Source organism: Cavia porcellus, unplaced genomic scaffold, assembly GCF_034190915.1.
Source record: "Cavia porcellus strain 051 isolate PalLab524CR breed Dunkin Hartley unplaced genomic scaffold, mCavPor4.1 scaffold_1, whole genome shotgun sequence".
NCBI classification, from domain to species: domain Eukaryota; kingdom Metazoa; phylum Chordata; class Mammalia; order Rodentia; family Caviidae; genus Cavia; species Cavia porcellus.
Window position 1 is genome coordinate 129,262,744 of NW_026947484.1, and position 21,650 is coordinate 129,284,393.

The 21,650-nt window shown below is 44.2% G+C and overlaps 1 protein-coding gene across 3 annotated transcripts in view; it reads left to right on the top strand.

Annotated features, from left to right (window-relative positions):
• The window catches only part of Elapor1 (endosome-lysosome associated apoptosis and autophagy regulator 1), a 79,278-nt gene that overhangs the window by 54,473 nt on the left and 3,155 nt on the right, over positions 1-21,650 (top strand). For all 3 annotated transcript variants that reach the window (XM_005007842.4, XM_003479198.5, XM_005007841.4), the window contains exons 8-21: positions 3,696-3,784; positions 7,303-7,480; positions 8,156-8,284; positions 8,652-8,742; positions 11,052-11,157; positions 11,407-11,544; positions 12,273-12,536; positions 13,861-14,034; positions 17,207-17,387; positions 17,717-17,813; positions 18,255-18,356; positions 19,461-19,587; positions 19,665-19,843; positions 20,868-21,033. In XM_005007842.4, coding sequence (XP_005007899.1) covers positions 3,696-3,784; positions 7,303-7,480; positions 8,156-8,284; positions 8,652-8,742; positions 11,052-11,157; positions 11,407-11,544; positions 12,273-12,536; positions 13,861-14,034; positions 17,207-17,387; positions 17,717-17,813; positions 18,255-18,356; positions 19,461-19,587; positions 19,665-19,843; positions 20,868-21,033 — 2,021 coding nt within the window. The remainder of the gene's footprint in view (positions 1-3,695; positions 3,785-7,302; positions 7,481-8,155; positions 8,285-8,651; positions 8,743-11,051; positions 11,158-11,406; positions 11,545-12,272; positions 12,537-13,860; positions 14,035-17,206; positions 17,388-17,716; positions 17,814-18,254; positions 18,357-19,460; positions 19,588-19,664; positions 19,844-20,867; positions 21,034-21,650) is intronic.

Here is a 21,650-nt window from a genome sequence, read left to right on the forward strand (position 1 = left end):
ATCATATATGCTTCAGTATTATCATGAGGATTGATTAATAGAGATAAAGAATTTAGGGGCCTGGCATCAGTAAGCACTAATTCTATTGATTACCCTTAAGGCCTATATGAATACTCTTCTTTTAATATGAAAATACTCTTGTTATAGACCACAGTAATGAGAGGCCACTTGTATAGGACTTTATAACTGATACATTATTTATTTCTTAGAATGTAGGCATAAGTTTCCTATTTACAAATGAGTAAAGAGAAGTGCAGAGAAAGGTAAAGGGTTTGCCAAGCATCTGCACTGGTACCTGAGCTGGACCTTGTGTTCATTAGGCCCATAAATATTTTCTTTTGATCAAAGGAGTCTGAGTGAGAACTGTGTACACCTAGGTATGGGGAGAGGATATTGAAAGGAGAAAGAAGGTCCAGAAAGAGGAGTGGAGGCTCCCTGAGATCAACTTCCTCTTCTTATAGTTTTCCCGGGATTAGGCTACTGTACTCAAATTTCTTTTTACTCCCTCCACTAACCAAACGGGAAGGCTGATCTTCCAAACTTGACCCAGTACTCTGGTTAAACACCTCGGTGAGGCTGAGCTAGCAAAGTGAGGCCTGTCTTACCCTTTAGGTTAATCATTTACTAAAACCATTTTAGCAGTCCTCAATGTGTAAACAGCTGGACCATTTTTGCTACAATCTGTAGGTTGAGCAAATATTTGAAAAGCAGAGAAAGGTCTGTGTGCAGGACGCATTTTCTAACACACGCCTTGTGCTTTGCTAGACTCAGTACCCAGGGTCCTGGGAACTGGCAGGTGTTCAGTGTCTCCTCCCTGGTCTCTCCTGGCCAAGTCGCTCAAAAGCAAGAGCCGCGGGATCCCTCTGTGCTGAACTGGACCTTTCGCTTGTTATCCAAATAAATAGCTGGGACGACCCCAGCTGTTTCTCAGCTAGTAGTTCCCTCTTTCCCAGCTAATCAGAGGAGGACAGAAGAGATGGGGAGATGTGCAGCTGAGGAAACTCCCTGGTGCAGGCCAGCAAGACTGTAATGAGGAGATTCCCTGATCAAGGAAGGCATTTGGGAAAAGGAAGGGATCAGCTGAGAAATCGGCCCTTCACTGCAGGGAAGGAAAAGAGATTTTTAATTCTTACTACATCTCCTGTGACAGTTCCAAAATAAAACTAATTTATAAATATACAGGTAGTAACATATACTGGCACTTAGTTAATATCTACTTACAAAATGCCAGGCATGTGGTGGCTCCAAGATAAATAATATTCTTGCTCTATGGATGAGAGAACTAAATCTCAGAGTGGTTAAGTAACTTCCCTAAAGTGACACTGCTGTTAACAATGAAGCAAAATCCAAACCTAATTCTGTGTAGATTTAAATCTCATTTCATAATACCATGCTACATGTTAGATAGCATAGGAATGGAGAGGATCCCATCATTGTCAAATGTTTGCTTACAGCGGACAAAGTACTCATATTAGAAGTAGTGATGGCAGCAGTAGCTGTATTGTAATGTGCACTACATAAAGTAGTTGTTTTCAACAGAGAATATGAATTAAAAATAAAGAGCAAGGAGACAGTTATGCACAAGATCTGATGGTAAGCATGAAAACTAGCTAAACAGCACAAAGTCTAACATTGTTACAGATGGAGTAATAAAACTAAATGTGAAAATAGATTTGTAAGCTAGATCTAAAATTTTCAGTTTATGTAGTTTTAAACCATCTAAAAGAGTGCCAAATATTCACTGTATTGTGCAAATAAATAGTTCTTATTGCCACATAGTGTTTTTTTTTATTTTTGACACATAGTATCATGCATGTTGTTAAGCCAAATGTATTTAAAATAAAAGTGTTTTATCACTGTGGACAGGGCAAGTACTGTAAGACAGTCTGAATGTTAATATAACAAAATGGAAAATGGTAGTTTTATTTCTCTTATATTTAATTACAAAAGAAGAAAATTAGGACATTTGTTCATAATGCTAATACTGATAGTGTAAGAAGAAAATTTCGAAGCACCCTTTGAGAGGAGCAGATAAAATGTTATTTGATAAACTGAACTGGAAAAAATGGTTGTTACTTCCTCAGGTGGTATTTCATATAAGTCAACTTGTCATTGAGTTGAGGACAGAAATATGATATATACATTCCAGGCTTTGAAATTGAAAAGAAATTTTTAAAAATCCATGAAAATAGCAAAAAAAAAAAAAAGTAGCAAAGAACATTCAAATTGCATAAAGGAGATTGACAGAAGTAGAAGGGAATTATCACACTCATAAACCAGTTAAATTCCCAATTAATAAGATCCAAATTTAATCAAAAATCAATCTTTGATTTGTATAAAACAAAGGCTAAAAGGGCTTAAGAGTAATAGAAATTCTTTAGACCACAAAAATAGCAATGTTTTAAAGGCAGAAATAAGAATATTACAACCCATTACATATTTAAGAGAATTGATGTGGTAAATAACATGACATTCATTTGTAAAATCAATGTTTAGTATCTTGATGAAGGTGGTAGTTTTATTGCTATAAAAATTTTACTGCTGCAAATTGACAGATTCATATAATTTTAAAAGATACATATGTTGTAAAACGCATGCTTAAAATGAGTGCATTTATCCAGGTGTGCTGGTGCATGCCTGTAATCCCAGTGCTCGGAGGCTGAGGCAGGAGGACTGCCATGAGTTTGAGGCCAGCCTGGGCTATGTAGCAAGACCTTGTCTTAAAAGTAAAATAAAATAAAATAAAATAAAATAAAATAAAGTTAGTGTATCTTAAGTATTTAAAGTTCAATGAGTAATCCTTCAGTTAAGAAGAATGCATGGAGCATAAATTTATAAAGCAGTTGTTTTTATTCTGAAGAAAGCAAATTCCCTAGGGAAATTTTTTAAAAATTTCTTTCTTTTCCTTTTTTTTTTTTTGTACCGGGGGTTAAACTCACAACCTCACGCTTGCTAAGCCGGCACTTATGTCACTGAGCTAAATCCCAAGCCCACCAAAATTTTAAATTTCATTTGTGTGTGTTACGTGTATTTTTCTGAGTAGAAGAAACAGCTCTCGTTTTTTCCCCAAATTTTTAAAAGGTTTTTTTAATTCCAAAGAGGTGAAATACATTGCTGTGAAAAGAAGTTCACTGACAGTTGCTGTTGTCCAGTCACTCATAGAGCTGAGGAAGAACTAACAGACATAATGAGGACATACAGAGCAGAGTAAAACTGATACTTAGCATTTCTCATCAGGTACACATCAAAGATTAAAGGCGGCATTCATGGAAAAACCTTCTGTCTTAAGTGGAGCCCCAGGAAATTACAACCTAAGCTTTACTGTGTTTAGTTCAACCCTAAGGAGTAGCAAAACCACCCAAGATGGGGTGGCTAAGGCACCTAGAGGATGGCAGGTTTCAGGGATCAAGGGTCAGTGGTGGTGACCCTGATGCCGTTTCCAGCTGCGCCCCTCCACACTGGTCTGTGGGCTCATGGTGCAGAACCAGCAGCTTCTCAGCAGCACCGGGAGGAGGTGCAGTAGGGTAGCTGAGCAGCAGGTGAGGGACAGGAAAAGACCTCATTGAAGCAAAGAGAAGGGCAGACATGCAGGGTTTTCTACTTTCTGCAACATCCTGGGCTTGAGAATTCCAAGATCATGAGCAACTGCTTTTAAAATTTAACCTCAAATATCATTTCTTGCTTTGGTCATTTAGAAAAAGGATCCTCCTCCTGCAAAATGCGCCCAGCTTGCACAGACAAAGATTATTTCTACACACACACGGCCTGTGATGCCAACGGAGAGGTGGGTACCAAAGTCTCAGAACCTCTTTGCCCAGGTAGACCGTCTCCTGCTCCCTGCCTATCCCACTTTTTGGAGTGCTAGTGACCAATGATGCTGGTCCCACATAAGACCCTGCAGACCCGTGCGGTGACCCCAGGGCTAATCAGGGGGCCAAGTGGGCTGGCTCCATTCACTTTCAGATCAGAAACTGGTTTGCCTCATTTGTTTCCCTGCTCTGTCAATTATGCTACGTTTCAAAAACCATTCTTTTTCTTTCGAGTGGTTTCTTCCATTTGCGTAGCCCCTCTGGGTGGCTCCTGGTTATCCATGCTCACATATTTCCTCCTAGAGCTTCTGGCGCTGTGTCCTTGACGCTGCTGCTGCACTTGGCAGAGAGGTGGGATCCTACTTTGAGCTCACTGGAGAATGGCCTGACTGGTTCAGTCTCCATTGTTGCTCTTTCCCCAAGCCTTCTGGCTCAGAAAAGGACTCTCTGGTTGTGCTGACTGACGTGCCAGGCTGGGGAGTTAGAGGTAACCAAGATGCCAGGGCTGCTCCTCTCACAGAGCTCATGGTCTTGTGTGGGAGGCTGAAGAGAGGAGAAAGCGGGGCCAGATAAGGCAGCCAGGGTGATGTATGTGGGTCAGGGGGAGCCCTGAAGATAGCAACTCAGTATGAGGTGGGCACGGAAGGCTTCATGGAAGAGGCTGTTTGCTCATTTCAATAGTCAACAAACATTTACTGAGCAGCTACTACATGCGAGGACACTGTGTTAAGCTCTAGATACATATCAGCAAAACCAAAGGAGCATCTAGTTCTCAAGGGGCTTAATTATTGGTGGGGAAGGACATGACAGAAAGACCACGGATTGGTATATTATATCATATGGTAATGAGAGGCAGGAAAAAACAAATAGAACAGAATTAGGAAACAGAATGACAGAGTGGAGATGCTATTTCAGAAAGGCAGGGATGGCCTCTCTGAGACTGGCTGAGCAGAGCTGCATGAGATGCGCAGCAGCTGCGGGCTTTTCTAGGCAGCGGGCACAGCAGTGTGGAGGAGGTGGTTTGGACTAGCGGCAGTGAGAAGGGATAGGTGTGAGGCTGTGAGTGGAGGGATGAGGGAGACTGGACACTCTGTGGGGACGGTGTGTGTCCCTGAGCCAGAGCTTTTCCGGGGGATAGAATTGGGGGCCGGAATTCAGCAGTTAGTGCTGAGCATGATGCTAGACTGTTAGGGTACATGAGTGTTTGCTGGCTGCATGCCTGCTGAATTGTCCCTTTGCTAATGAAGTATGAGATAAAGTCTAGTTCTTAATGCTATTCTTTTTTTAACAGTCATCTCTTTCCTCCAGCCTCCTCCCTATATGTAGAGCTCGGCGCCCTTCCCCAGCAGCCAGGAGAGAATGTCTGCTTTGTCGGTGGGACCTTAGGCTAGTTATGGAGCATCGAGTGTTCCATATGAACTCGGAAAAATTATTTTCACTTTCTTGGAATCAGTAGACTCACTAATACAGTGGGACAATTAATCCTGTCCTTTTCTCCACTAAGTGCAATGCATAACTGACTACAGCTGTCTTTTTTTTTTTTTCCTTTTCCCCATTTTCTCCTCTCCTGGACTCAGGTCAGTTTCTTTCAGATCTGCAGGATGCTGTGCTGCTGTGAGCCTAGGTGCTGCCTTTGCCTGACCCCCATTGGGGTCCCTAGATGCCTGGTCAGGCCAAGGCCCTGCTCCCCTGCAGCACAGCCCAAGCACAGCACAGAGAGCAACACACAGGCACATGCTTTGAAGGGTACACGTGAATGTGCATTTGGCAAGTCCGCTCCATGTGCTCACACCCACACTCAGTCTGCTTAGCCTGGTGATTTCTCGGTTTCTCTCTCTCTCTCTCTCTCTCTCTCTCTCTCTCTCTGTCTCTCTCTGTCTCTCTCTCTCTCTCTCTCTCTCTCTCTCTCTCTCTCTCTCTGTCTTTTGATACAGTGTATCACTGTGCAGTTTGGGCTGGCCTTGGGCTCACTTTGTAGCCCAGGCTGGTCTTGAACTTGAAACAATCCTCCTGCCTCAGCCTCCTGAGTGCTAGGATTACAGGAGTGTGCCACCATGCCTGACTTCTCTTTGGTTTTTAAAGAATTTCAATATGTATGCCAGGGTCTTAGTCTTACTATATATTTTATACCAGCCTTAAACTCACTATGTAGCCCAGGCAGGCATCAAACTCACAGTGATCCTCTGCCTCAGAGTGTCAAAGGCTGGAATTACAATCATGAGTCACATACCAGCTTATGTTCTCAAATCTGAATTTTAAAATCAAGAAACCTCAAGGCAGTTGCTGTGATTGACCCTGTGACCTGTTCTGTGCTTTGTAGTTTCTTAAGGACCATAGTAGCCAATTCTTTGGGTCTAAATATGCTGCTCTGACAGATGGCACAAATCAGTCTTTTCTCCCCTCTCTGAAACTCACCGGAGACAGGCAGGGATGAAAAGGTTAGGATGAAAGCCTGGGGCCCTGGCCATTGGCCTGTTTGCAGTGAGAAGGAGGCCTAGGGCTCACCACCAAAGAAACAAGCAACTCTCTTCAAGACTTCAGCGTATCCTGAATAAAAGGGACGGAGGCCTTAATCTGCCCACCCTGTGACATGAATCATGTGCAGAACAGATCATTTTTGTCATCCCCTCAGTGCCATTCCTTAGGGTTCCTTTTTTTGGTCTGACTGATCTGAGGCCTGCATGGGAAGAAGAGAGCACACACACACATGCACACACACACATACACACAGGCACACACACACACACACACACACACACACACACACACACACACGGGTCTCCTGCAGGTCATCCTCCCTTCTGCTTTTAGCAAAAGACAAGAGATATTCTAATGGATGTCAGAACAAGGCCTCTTTGTTCACCAACCTGATGACTGTCTGTTCCTCTTGTAGTTTCTCTCACCTAGATTGTCATTATGTTTTGTTGACTCCCCGTATCATTTGTTCCTGACGGACAGGAGCCATGTTTCATTCCTCATGGAGATACCAGCTGTGGCACATAGATGTAATGGGCTTCCTATAAATGTGTATACATTAGATGAAAAAGCAAAGAACTGGAAAACTAGAACATCTCAGCCACCTGTCTTTCCCTAAGGGTCATATAAATCTCTCTACTGAATGCTGGTTTGTGTTTTGGAGTTTTCACTAGCTGCTTTTCCAGTGACCTTCATAGCAGTAAAATTCCACAGTGGAATCACAGATTTTTCTGATGACAAGTGGTCTCACATTCCCTCTGTCACAAAATTTGCATTAGATGTATCCTCCCTCAGCCAGGTGTCATGTATTTAGCAGTTACTAAGCACAAGCATGTATCAGGTGCTGGCCTAGATGCTTGGGATACATCAGTGACAGAAACAAAGTTTGCCACCCTGGTGGAGATCTAATCATGTCCCAGGATCCCTCCTCTCATCCTCACCCTCACATTCACAAGTCAGGGCCTAAATATGGGCTAAATCCTGTGTGTGCTGGACTGTGCTTAATCTATTTCTGCAGACACAGCTCATGTACAAATGGGCCCAGCCAAAAATCTGTGACGAGGACGCTGAGGGGGCAGTGAAGCTTCCTGAATCTGGTGTGAAGACTCGCTGCCCACCCTGCAACCCAGGCTTCTTCAAAACCAGCAACAGCACCTGCGAGCCCTGCCCTTATGGCACTTACTCCAACGGCTCTGGTAAATTCTTCCACCCTGTTGCCCACATTGCATTGACCGTCCCTCAGATCTACCGCATAGGCGGGTTGTGTGGACACAGAGTAGTAGCTGCACAGAGTCTGTCCTTCCAAGGGAGATATTAGAGAGTGAGCCACCTCTGGGACCCAAGTTCAGGAGATGAGAGAAGTCTGGGCCAGCCCCGGCTGTGGTCGGGGTCCTCTCTGCTGCATTTGCATATGTGACTTGGGCCTGAGAGGACTGACTCCTCACAACAGAGGCTTCTGCTACATGGCAGAGATGCCAGCTCGAAGGTCTGGGTGTAGGAGCTGGGATGACCAGCTTGACATAATCAGAGCCTACAAGCTATGCTGCAAAAAAGGAGCTGGGAGCGTCATACTGTATTTAATAACAATGTGACAACAATGTGAACTACATGGGTCAGAGGAAAAGATATATCTAAGTTTTGCAGTGAAAATTTTGGTGGTCAAGGAAGATGTCTGGAATATTAGAATGAAGGGCTCCTGAGCATTTCCATCTTGAGCTCACTGTCAGAATGTTTTGGAGTCAGTTGGATGTAACCATGCACGATAACGCTCAGCAGCCATTCTCCTGTGGCTGCCACTTGCATGTGGGCAGCAGCTTCAGGGGGGTGTTTGCAAGCTTCCCGCTGAAGGATGGGTCTTGTGGTTTCCCCAGATTGTACCCACTGCCCAGCTGGAACAGAACCTGTCCTGGGATATGAATACAAATGGTGGAACACACTACCTGCAAACATGGAGACGACTGTCCTCAGTGGGATCAACTTTGAGTATAAAGGCCTGACAGGTAATTGCTTCTTCCTGTACTCCCACAGGGTTTCTTCCAAGTTCATGGTTCTTCATAATAGTGATGTCTAAGAAAAATAAGCTAATCATGTCATATATTCCCTTGAAAGTTCCACTCCTTTGGGCACATATGCTGCCAAAGCTTATTTCAGCAACAGAAACAGAGCTCAGACAATGTGCATATGCCCCAAAGGTCTTCTCTGGCAGCTTCAGTCTTTGACTGCAGTAACAGGAGAGTGAACACCACTCCACAAGCTCTGGATGCCTCAAAGGACAGCACCATATCTCTCTTTCAGAATGTCATCTCGTGTGCAGTTGTCTTGTACCCAAGAGCACAAGGGCATTAACTCTCACTTTTCTTTTTGCAGGCTGGGAGGTGGCTGGTGATCACATATATACAGCTATTGGAGCCTCGGACAACGACTTCATGATTCTCACTCTGGTTGTACCAGGATTTAGGTGAGGAATACAAAGTCAAGGTGAAGCCCCCACCAACTTGGCCACATCCAAACCCCACATACTTCAGACTGTTGTAGAGAAGAGGGCATTTAGAGCTAGATTCTGTGTCGTTTCAGATCCTTACAGGGCAGAGGGGAGGACAATGATGGTCTGCTGTGGTTGACCCAGATGCTGACACATTCTTAGTTGCTGTCTATGTTGATTTATCCACCATTCTCTCATCCCTTCTAGCTTCTCCCATTGATTGGCCTCATCAAAAAGGACTTCAAAGACTTTTTAAAAATAGGGCCAGATATATCTACAATTCGTCTTTATTTGGGGCAAGAAGATTGAGAAGGATTTTTCCTGTGTTACCATTGTCTCTTAGCCTATGACCACAAGCAATTTGTTTGCCATTAAGACAAAAATTTTGGGGTTGTGGTTTAGTGCTAGAATGTTTGACTAGCATGTGAGAGTCCCTGACTTTAACCATAGCACCACACAAAAAAATTTTAAAGAAATAAAATTGAAAAATCACACACAAACCAATAAGCTCCAGACAGTGTGATGTAATGAAAAGAGGACTTGACTGGAAAACAGGAGCTTGAACTGTTGAATTGTGCCATTTATTGGCTTGGTGAACTTGGGAAAGTCATTTTGCCTCTCCAGGCTTCAGACTCCTGGCCTGTAACACTGATCTGTGATGCAAGTTTAGGTCAGGTTGTAATGATTCTTCCTGTTCATTGGTTAGCACAACTGTGTAGAAAGACCTGAGACCTGAAGCTCCTCAAGATTCAGACAGATGACTAAAGCCCAAAGCAGAGCCACAACTGGGTGTAGTGGTGCACACCTGTTAATCCCAGCACCTGGGAGGCTGAGGCAGGAGTATTGCCATGGGTTTGAGGCCAGCTGGGCTACAAAAAGAATTCAAGTCTAGCTTGAATTACATAGCAAGACCTCATCTCAAAAAACAAAATAACAGAAACAAAAACAAAACAAAACAAAACAAAGAAAAACCATAAATAGATTTCAAATGAACTCTTCTGCTGTGAATTGTTTTAAAGATGAGGAAGAGGGGCTGGGGATTTAGCTCAGCAGCATAAGCGCCTGCCTTGCAAGCAGGCAGTCGTGAGTTCGATCCCTGGTACCGATAAAAAGGAAAAAGACAAAAAAAAAAAAAAAAAAAGATGAGGAGGAACGACTGAGTGGGGTCCTTACTGCCAAGATGACTTCTTCATGCTTCCTTGGAAGTCCCTGCTTTTTACCTTGGGGATAGTGCTCAGCCAATGACAGTTGTTCCAAAAGTATGTTTCCCCTTCCCTTAACCCACATTACTTGACGTAGGCCAGAGAGATCCTATACTTGCAAGATGAGCAAACTTTAGGCTTTGTGAAGTAACATTCCAAAAGTACTGTCCAGTTTTCAAATCTGATTACCATATGTGTTAGTCAGCTACCTGTTACTGTAACAAAATGCCTAAAATCACTGATTTAAAGGAGGATATGTTTATTTTGGCTCACAGTACCAGTGCATGATCAGCTGGCTCAGTTGCTTTAGGCCTGTGGTGAGGTGGCATATCGTGATGGGGAGCAGATAGGAGAGCAAATCATTCACCTCCTGGCATCTAGGAAGCAAGAACTAGGAGAAGGGGGTATTCCAGTGACTTAACTTCTTCCTGTGAAGCTTCACCTACCTGCTAAAGGTTCTGTCACCTTCCATTAGCACCATAGACTAGGGACTAAGACTTTAACACATGGCCTTTGGAAGATGTTTATCACAACCATAATACTATAATACAGTGCCTTCGTGGACATGGTTTCTGCTTTCTCTAGAGGACAGATGGGAGACACTGGCTCAAAACACTGCAAGTTCAACTCCCATAAGTCTGGCAAAGCTGAGTAAATGTACAATTTGCATCTTATGATGATGCTTCTCCAAGTTTAGACCTGGGAATTCAGACTACCTGGGAATCCTACCTGGTAACACGCAGATTCTAATTCAGTGACCTGGGGAGGGCCTGATGCCTTGCATTTCTGATTAACTCTCAGGGCTGGTGATGCCACTGGTCAGCAGAACACTTCTGTGTTTCATAAAGCATGTCCATGTTACGCCTTTGGCTCTCACTACAGGGACCTCTCTCTTACAGCTCAAGGAACTAGTCTGGCGAGGGCAAGTTCAGATAGCTTCAGTGGCAAAACTGAACTTAGTCCACAGTCTTTCCAGTATACTCAGAAACTAATCCTGTCCCTTACATGACTCCTTGCTGGTTCTGGACTCTTCAGTAAGTACTGCCTGGCCTCTGGACTGACCTTTAATTTCTGCCCACACAGACCCCCTCAGTCAGTGACGGCAGATACAGAGAACAAAGAGGTGGCCAGGATCACGTTTATCTTCAAGACCATCTGTTCCATGAACTGTGAGCTCTACTTCATGGTGGTAGGTTTTCCTTTCTTCACTGGCTAGAGGGCTTCCAGGGGAGAGTCAGCCCCACTTGCCCCAGTGGTAAGTCAGCAGGGGATACCAGCTCTTAGCGATTCCACAGAGGAAGGGCCTGGAGTGACCCTCAGGACCTCCCAGTTTCACATGGGTCAAACCAACTGTGATGGCCAGAAGAATGACAGTGGGATGGATAATTCTGCCCCCTCCAGCCATCATGCCTTCCTCACTTGTCTGTCCTGGGTTCAGGGCATGAATTCAAGGACCAACACCCCTGTGGAGACGTGGAAAGGTTCCAAAGTCAAACAGTCCTACACCTACATCATTGAGGAAAATGCCACCATGAGTTTTACCTGGGCCTTCCAGAGGACCACACTTCACGACACAGTGAGTTGCTCCTCCTCTACAGAGCCTCACCTCCCAGAAGCAAACATTTGAACCAGGAGGACTCCTGGCGAGAGCTCATGTAGAAGCCCAAATTTCAGAATCCAAGGTGCAGAAGCATGTTAGGGAGTCCCACAGAGAACTGCCTAGTGCATCCCTCTGAGGGTCATCCAGCCTGACCTAAATGACCTCCAGGAAGCATGACACTACGAGCATCTTCAGGCACCTGGCTCCCCTTGCAATCTCAACCCATAGTGAAGTCAGACATGTTGCTTTTAGTAATAATAACTCTTGTTTGCTTCGCTTAAATGAATATAGGTTTATTACAGAAAACTTACAAAGTATATATAAGCAAAAGGGAGTAAAATCTATCAAAATCATAATAATCAGAGATAGCCTAGTTAATATATGGAGTATCTCCTATATAGTCTTTATTTCTTGACAGATACATGCTTTTCTACCTATTATAAAGAAAAGTCTTGCTTTTTTCATATAAATATGTATGCTATGTATTTTTCCATGGTACTTAATGTTTTTCCATATAATTTAAAATTGGGTTGATCTTGCTTTAAAATGACACATATATATGCATATAAAAAGCCACTGCAAAGTGAATAAAAAAAAACAGGCTGCCTCTAAGATTTTTCTCAAGTGCCGCATGATAAAACATTAAGAAGTGTTTTGTTATTTCCACTGTTCCACCCTCTCCCTTCTTGTTTCCTTGTCTCTAGGGCAGAAAGTACACCAATGACGTTGCCAAGATCTACTCCATCAATATCACAAATGTCATGGATGGGGTGGCCTCCTATTGCCGCCCTTGTGCCATGGAAGCCTCCGATGTGGGCTCCTCCTGCACTTCATGTCCTACTGGTTACTACATCGACCGAAATTCTGGAACCTGCCATCCCTGCCCCCCTAACACAATCCTGAAAGCTCATCAGCCTTACGGTGCCCAGGCCTGCATGGCTTGTGGTCCAGGGACCAAGAGCAACAAGGTGCCAGCAGCCTAACCTTCCCTGCCTGGTTGAATGGCCTCAGAAGGTGCTGGGTTCTGGGTCCTGAATGGGGTTCTTCAGGGTGGTCCCCCAAGCGCTCCCTCAGCACTCTTTTTAGGTTGGCATCCAGGAATCCCAGGCCATGGGTGGTGAGTTCTTAGCAGTAGGGTAGGATTTCCCTCCTTCATATACAAATTCCTTCAGTGACTGGTCTGGGCCAGAGGGTTATCTGGGGTCTGCGCAGAGACCCAAAAAGAAGGACTAATGGGGCCTGTGGCTCTAGTTCAGTAATGGATTTGCATTTTACTGATCACAGCCACATAGATGTACATCTATAAGATTTTATATTCCCAGGCCTGGTGGCAAATGCCTATAATCCCAGCATTCAGGAGGCTGAGAGAGAGGATAGCAGCAAGTTTGAGGCCAGTCTGGACTACGTAGCAAGTTCAAGACCAGCCTTAACCATACAGTGAGACCCTGTCTCAATGCTTCCTCCTCTGCAAAAAGTTATTCAGATTATCTGTGAAATATGTGTGCCATTCTACAGACCGCAAACAACCTCTTTTGGGTACCCTGAACCTTTGCCACAACCTTCTTCACCGGGAGCTCCCTCTGGTGGTATGGGAGGGAATAACAGTGTGTCAGATTTGCCACTCCGGGACGCTAAAACAGGGACAGAGAAGTGAAGCCCAATTCAGAGTTGTTTCCCACAGAGACGTCAAGGAAAAAGAAGCAGGGTTCAGCAGAAATTACAGTTTCTCTTTTGCCATCTTGAACATTTTTAATTTAGTGAATGCTTCATTATCTTCTCAAAAGTAAGAAAGGGCAGAGGCTGGGGTGGACAGATTGCACGAGGCTCTGTGTTCAGTCCTCAGCGCTGAAAAAAATCCAAGAGAGGTTCGGCAAAGAATACTGATATTTGGGAATATCAGAGCCTCACAATGGAAATATATGTACCAGAGTAAACTAAGGGCTTAGTCCAAGAGTTTGAGACAAGGAGATGTTTTTAAAGACAAAATTGAAGAAGATTAGATCAGATATTTCAAAACAGAAACCCTTACTAACAAGGGTGGCATCGGCCCAGGGTTGAATTGAGTACTTGCTGAGCAGATGTGCTTGTAGGAGGACTTTTTACATAAAGTTGTGGTGGCCGCTGTGCAGGTCGGTGGTGCTGGCAGAGTCCTTTTGATACTGACCATTAGGCAGTCATGTGTAAGAACCCTGCCTTTGGACTGGATTGGGGGGGGGAAGTCTGCTGCTCTCTGCTGTGGCCCCTCAAAGCCCAGCACGGCCAGCTGAGCTCACCAGATCCCTCTTCCCTCAGATCCACTCTCTCTGCTATAATGATTGCCGCTTCTCACGCCATGCCTCGTCCAGAACCTATGACTACAACTTCTCGGCTCTGGCAAACACTGTCTCTCTGTCTGGGGGCCCAAGCTTCACTTCAAAAGGGCTGAAGTATTTGCATCACTTTAACTTGAGTCTTTGTGGAAACGAGGTAAGTGGGAGTGAAAATTGGAAAGGAGAGGCCAGGGGCTCAGAAGCCAAAACTGGACTCAGGAGGAAAGCACAGTCCTTCAGCAGCGAGGGGCTGAGGAGGCCAAAGTTTTTAAAAATGATTTTAATTCTTTCTGAGGACTTTTCCTCCTAAAATTAAGTAAGCTAGATGATAAACATTTTGGAAAATAAAAATCTTTAAAACAAGATGCTTCTCAAATTTCCCCCCCACAAAACAATTACTTGTTGAGCATCTGTAAAAGTTTTTAGATTTTAGATTTTAAGATTAGATTTACGCAACTGTTAAAGGACATGAAAATATTGCAAAACCAAAAAAAAAAAAAAACTACAAAAAGGGAAATACTTCTGGTTTCAAGCATTTCAGATAAGAGACATTTAATCTATATGTAAAAGACCAGGAAGAGCCAGGCATAGAGGTACGTGCCTATAATCCTAACACTCAGGAGGCTGAGGCAGGAAGATCTCTGACTTTAAGGCCAGCTTGAGCTACATACTGAATTCCAAGCCAGCCTAAACTACATAGTGAGACCCTGTCTCAAAAAAAAAAAAAAAAAAAAAAACAAGAAGACCAGGAAGTGGCATTCACCTTGCATCTCGGCTGCTCAGAAAGCAAAAGGATTGACTGAACCCAGGAGTTCAAGGTCAGCCTAGCAGCACAATGAGACCCCATCTCATTAAAAAAAAAAAACCAGTGGGCTTTAGAAGTCACTTGTTTTCTAGAACCTGGATAAAATAAATGCTCCTTAGTTCATCTTTGTATATGTTTGCTGACAGTAGAAAAGAAACAACACGAAAGACTTATGTGAAAGAATGTCACCATAAGCTACTTCAGGCTCCTGCAAATATTTTGGATTCAAAATCCAAAGGCAGAAATGTGGGAGATCCACCACTGCTGCAAGTGACTGATTATATGAGCTGCAATTAGCTGTGGGAAGTTTACAAAGCTCGCTTCCAATGCACAAAATAGAAAGCAGCCAGGACAGTGACGGTGAACCTTTCAGAGCTGTCAGTGATATGAACAACCAGCTGTGACATTTGTGCTATGGGTTCATCACTACCGTGGTTTAGGACACTGAGTTTGTGGCCCTGCTAGCTGCTACCCTTTTAAGCACACAAAAGCACTGGTGTGTTTGTGCAGGGAACATGTCAAGGAATAAAGGAACCTATCAAACTTATAAATGGGTGTCTGCTTTATTTTTAAAAGTCTTGAAATATGTTAAAGTGAATCCTCAGAAGTAACAAGTCACCAGGCATGGTGGCACATGCTTGTAGTCCCAGCACTCAGAAGGCTGAGGCAGGAAGATTGCCGAAAGTTTGAGGCCAGGCTGCACTGCACAGGCTCTGTGTCAACCCACGTCTCTCCAAAAAAGAAGCAACAAGTAGAGGTAACTCAGAAAAGAAGCCTGATGAAAACAAACCCCATGTAGTGAAAGTTTCATTCAGGGATTTGGGAAAGAGGCAAAGGTGGGGAGTTTTGGGTATTGTGTCTTGTTTTCTTTCTTGGCTTCTTTAATCTTTTCAGAAATATTCTACAGATCTTCAGTTCAAAGGTTTTTTATTATAATATATAATTGTATTTCTGTTCTCAAGCTCATCTACAAAAATCCAAAGTCAGTGAACAGATGCCAGATTTAGCTCAATTTGTAATAAAATTTATAACACCAAAAATGTTATGCTTTAAATACTTATTCCACTTAAGTTTAAAATATTGAACAGGGCTGCAGATTTAGCTCAGCAGCTCAAGCGCTTGCCTGGTAAATGTAAGGTCATGAGTTCGATCCCCAGTACCAAAAAATAAAAAATTGAACAAATGATTTTATATCAGCAAACAAGTTATATACTGATATTCCACAAACTTAATGTTCTTGAAGGGACAAATATTTCCTGTATTATAGAAGTCTAAGGAAAGAGCCTCAGTTCCTACCTTCTTCCAAATTTCTACACAGTGTGATTGTTAAGGACTGGAGGAGAGGCAAACCTCTTTCTCTGTATGCACATATTTTCTTTAAAAATGGAAAGGACTCTAACTGCCTTCATGTCAGGAGACTGGTATAGGGTCTGTTTTAACCCTAGAAGTCTCTGTCTGGAAAATACTTCTGAAATAAACATGGTAGAATCACAGTACTGGGGAGATACAGAAATGTGAATCAGGCCAGACGTTCAAATAAATTTTACCAGCTTCTGAAATCAGTTGCACATTTCAGTTTCTTTTTTTTTTTTTTTAAGAGCAGAATATATTTATTGAGAAAAAGAAAGCTTCTATTTGAGAGGGAGACAGAAGGGGTCCCAAGTGAGGTGCCAAAGACTCTGACTTTTTTATAGTCAAACTATGAGTTGAGATGGGTCCAAGATGGGGAAAACTGGGAACTCACAAGGCAGGCAGGCATGAGGTGGGACAGGGCTATGGACTCATTAAAGAAATACAACTTTATAATTTCCCCATGTTTTAATTTAGATTTACCATTATTTTAACAAAACTATATAAGAGACAAAGCAATTATAAGCAATGGGGAAAGACAAAATTTGAAGCATACAAATTTGTTATCTAAATGAGTCCCATTCCAGAGTCTGTGAAACAAAGGCAAACTCGTACCTCTGTCCAGTGGTCTTGGTGGAAGACCTCCAAATGAAACTCCAACATACCGTATGTCTGGTATAAGCTCATGTTCTCTAAAATCAAAGAATGAATTTGACAAACAATGGAGGTTAAGTGCAATATATATTTATTGAGAGAAAGAAAGCTTCTGTTTGAGAGAGAGACAGAAAGGGTCCTGAGTGGGTTACCTACACATTTCAGTTTCTATCTAAAAATGAATTAAGAAGAACCTTAACTGATGGGGATGGTAGGTTAGAACTGCAACCTTAAACTTTGCTCACAGATGATTTCCAGGTAACTTGAAGGAAATTTAAAAAGTGCCTGGGGGCCCCTGAGCCAGAGTTCCAAAAGCTAGGCACATGGGTCTCATTTTTAGCTTTTTAAAAAATGTAAATGTCTAGTCACTAGGTGTGGGATGAATCACTCTGTTGAAACATACCATTGGAAGGCTGAACTTTTAGATGTGAAAGAAACTATTCCCTGCTCTTTTCTTTTGGAACTTCCTCTGTGACCATTTGCTGCTTCCCACACTTTCTCCCTGCCCCATCCCCATCAGGGTAAGAAAATGGCTGTCTGCACTGACAATGTCACTGACCTCCGGATTCCTGAGGGTGAATCAGGCTTCTCCAAATCCATCACAGCCTACGTCTGCCAGTCAGTCATCATCCCCTCAGAGGTGACAGGGTACAAGGCCGGGGTATCTTCACAGCCTGTCAGCCTTGCTGATCGTCTTGTTGGTGAGTAACCCAACTATTCCAGGATCATTTGAGTGTGTGTGTGTGTGTGTGTGTGTGTGTGTGTGTGTGTGTGTGAAAGAAAAGAGTGAGACTGCCAGGCCGGGGGATAAATGGCCTTCATCAGGGATCCTACTTGACTTCTGTTATCTGTTACTTCTGTGCCCAGTGCCCCAGGCACCTTTGGCAAATCTTTGGTTTGCTTTTCTAGGAGCCATTCAGGAACATGATGAGATAAAATAGGCTTGGATGTTGACAGGTAGTGAAGGAACTGAAGTAGTTGTGAGCTAACATTACTATTCAGAACTAATTAGGAACTCTTAATTCTGCAGGAGTGTCAACAGATGTGACTGTGGATGGAATCACCTCCCCAGCTGCACTGTTCCACCCGGAGACCTTAGGGATACCAGACGTGATCTTCTTTTTTAGGTGAAGATGAGAGACCAGCCTAATGCAAGTGAAACCTAGGACTCTCCCACAATTCCTATTGCATCCCTCCCTCTAGGCACATCCCGCTATCAAACTAGAATATGACTGAGTAAAGGCTGGTTGTTCCCTTGCCCCAACTACTTGGGTACCGGTGCAGTTCTGCCCTGGAGCAGGGAGAAGTACTAAAGAGCTACAAAGACTTCTCTTCTACCCCAAGAAGGCCCCAGTGTCTAGCCTTGCTCTCCTTGGCCACTGCACTTTCTCCTTGACTCAATCGCTCTATCCCTCTCTCCATAAATAGACAAAGCCTGTGTGTCAGGACAGTGTCTAAGTCCTGACTTGTCCAGAGACGGAATCATTCCACGTTGAATTTACTTAGTGGCTCCCCAGGAACACATTAGGGTGATATTTTTCTTCCCATGGAGCTGACTTTCCCTGCAGGTCTAACGATGTAACCCAGTCCTGCAGCTCTGGAAGATCAACCACCATCCGCCTCAGATGCAATCCACTGAAAATTGCTCCTGGAAGCCTGTCTCTACCAAGGTAATCCTTACAAAGTGCTGTAACTAAGGCCATAGTCTCCCTTTGCTGGTCTCCTTCCATCCCAAGAGCCAGAGATTACTGAAAAAGAGAAAGGTAGACAAATAGTTTGAGATTCATTAATGGGTTCTTGGAAGTAGAGTCACAGCCCCGAATCCTTGATGTTCACATAGGAAGACAGAGAGTGAAGGAAGAAGCAGAGCTTTCCTAACATCCCAGACCATCATGATGGCAGTGGCATAGCATGGTGGCTAATAGCTTTCTCTAAGGGCCACACTTGAGCAGCAGCTCCATTTACTAGCTGTGTTACCATGGATACACTTCTTATCTTCTCTAGGGCTATTTTTTTCTTACCTGAAAAATGAGCATAACAGTAAGTTCTCTCAGAGAGCTGTCCTGAGAGGCAAATAAAGCAATGAAGCTTCAGGAACTTTCTTGGAGGCTAAGCTGTTACCAAGATTAGTAATCGCTTAGTTGAGACCCAATTCTGAGTTTAACAGCTCAGTGCATCAAATCAAGACCTTTCAAAAAAATAGACCACAAGTAACACTCCCTCTTTTTATGCCCACATTGTGTCACCTAACACCTTGGGCACTGGTTCCTTGAGGAACACAGTTTGGGAAGTGCTGCTGAGAAACCACTGATCAGGGAGCTGAGGAACAAAGCGGAATACCGTGGCCAGCAGTGCTATCAGAGCATAAAATTACTCTTCTCGCCGTTGTACACATCACGGCGAAGTAAGAAGCAGACATCCTTCCTGAACTCCACCTCAGCTCTAATCCCATCCACTGGAAGCGGCAACAAAGTGCCTGTTGCAAAATGTCACATGTCCACAGGGAGGACGGGAGCCTCTGAGGGCGGCGGGCAGCCATGCTAAAGCTTCAGCATCTTCTAAATTAGCTCTCACCTCATGTCAGCAAAAACATAAGCAGGAAGAGAATCAGGGAAATTGAAGATCAAAGACTGAGTAAAGAGCTAGTTGGGAGAACCCCAGGGGAACATTCAGGGCAGAAGGAAGAGGAATCAGGCAGGCAATAGAAGCAGCAAACCTCTAGCGAGATCTTCCTCAGCTATCAAGCAAGTGAGCTCTCCGTTCTGCTTTGCTAGCATGTGCTCTGATGGGACCTGCGATGGCTGTAACTTCCACTTCCTGTGGGAGAGCGTGGCTGCTTGTCCACTTTGCTCAGCCGCTGACTACCACACTTTCGTCAGTAGCTGTGTGGCTGGGATCCAGGTAGGTTGCCCTCTGACCGGGGACTTCCTAGGTGGGAAAAGGATGAGCTCTAAGTTCCTTGTTTTTCTTCCCAACAGAAAACGACTTACGTATGGCGAGAACCAAAGATATGCTCTGGTGGCATCTCCCTACCTGAGCAGAGAGTCACCATCTGCAAAACGATAGATTTCTGGCTGAAAGTGGGCATCTCTGGAGGCACCTGTAGCGCTATCTTACTCACTGTCCTGACCTGCTACTTTTGGAAAAAGAATCAAAAGTACATGGAGATGGGTATTGGTGTTTGAGGATGGTGGGGTTGGGTCATTGAGCAGGGAGCTCAGTTGTGGGGCTTTTCTCTGGAGTTGGCCACAGAGCCTGTGACTCTGGCCAGAGACCTGTCGGACCATTTATCCAGTGTATGCCTTCGTTATCCTCACTCCCAAGCAGGGATTGTACCATGTGGTGATCTACAAATGACTGTTAGACTCTGAAAAGAAAGGAAAAGCAAAGCAAAGCAAAGTCTTCAGCTGGAAGTGTAGTTCTGTAGTAGAGCTCTTACCTAGCTAGCATGCAAGAAACTCTGCATTCAATGCTCAGTGAGAGAGAAAGAGAAGGAGAGAGAAAGGGGGAGAGGGAGAGGAGGAGTGAGACAAGTAATCCCAGGACTTGGGAGGCTGAAGGGGTAGGATGGAGAGTCCCAGGCCAGAATAACCATACAGGGCTGCATTGGGACGTAGCCCAGTGATAGAGCCCCCACCTAGTCTGCACGGAGCCCTGGGTTCAATCCCTTTTAGAAGGAGAAGTAGGAAAAAGAAGAGCAACAGGAAGAGGAAGAAGAGTCTGTCACCCAGGCATGGCAACATGTGTCTGTAATCCCAGCTGCTCAGGAGAGTGAGGCAGGAGGATTGCAAGTTCAGGGCCAGTAAAGCAACACAGCAAGACCATGTTGCAAAGTAAAACTTGAAAGGGGGCTTGGGATATAGTTTAGTGGTAGAGCTCTTGCCTAGCATGTGTGAGGTCCTGGTTTGCATCCCCTATACTGCAAAAAAACCAAAATGACAAACGTGGAAATAATGACTTTATGATTTTACTGTATTGTTATAAAATCATAAAAACAGCCAGCCTTAAAGATCACTGAGCCAGCAGCTAAGATGCCTTCTTCATACCCAGCCCTAATACCATTTTGCTATGCTTCCGCTTCCTTACCCATGACATGGAAGAATCTGTTTATAGCCCAGTGTCTCTTTCTTTGCTCATTATTCCCACATTCTGGGTCTTGTCTTTCCATTCTCATTTCACAGACTTGAATACAAATATTCCAAATTAGTGATGAATGCTACTCTTAAGGATTGTGACCTCCCAGCAGTTGATAGTTGTGCCATAATGGAAGGTGAGGATGTGGAAGATGATCTCATCTTTACCAGCAAGAAGACTCTCTTTGGAAAGATCAAATCATTTACCTCCAAGGTAGGAGACTGATGCACTAGGTTCAGGTTAGAGGGTCTAAGAGATACAACTCCTAGGACACTGAATGACCTTGCACTCTACAGACACCACCCCAGCTTCCCACACTCTTTCGTCCTGTCCCCCAAAATTCTGCCTTCTGTCTCCTCTGTGTCACAATATGCTTTTCCCTGGAGCGCAAGTCTGCTTATGACCAGGCTCCTCTCTCCCAACTTTTAGTTTTAATTTCCAGGAGTACTGAATCGTCCATCCCCTTTCTTTTTTCTTGGATGGGGGAGAGGTCATGTCTAGGATGACTTGTGGTAAAAGTGAGGCTTTCTTTTGACCATGGAGGGTGCTGTCCCCCAGGTGTCTTGGTGAGGCCCCAAGGAATGAGTCATAGCTGAATCCAAGGTGTTCACCACCGAGCAGTCTGAGTGGGAGGGTTGGCTGCGTGGGTGATGACTGAGTGTGAAGCTCATAAAGCAATTCAGGCACCACTGTCACTGGGCGTGGGGCCAGCAGAGAGCATCCAAATAATTCCTCAGGGCTACTGCAGCCTCGCCATGCCTGGACCTATACCTACTACGCCAGAACGAGCTCATCCAAACAGCTGTGGGTGGAGCGTGGTGCAAGGGAGG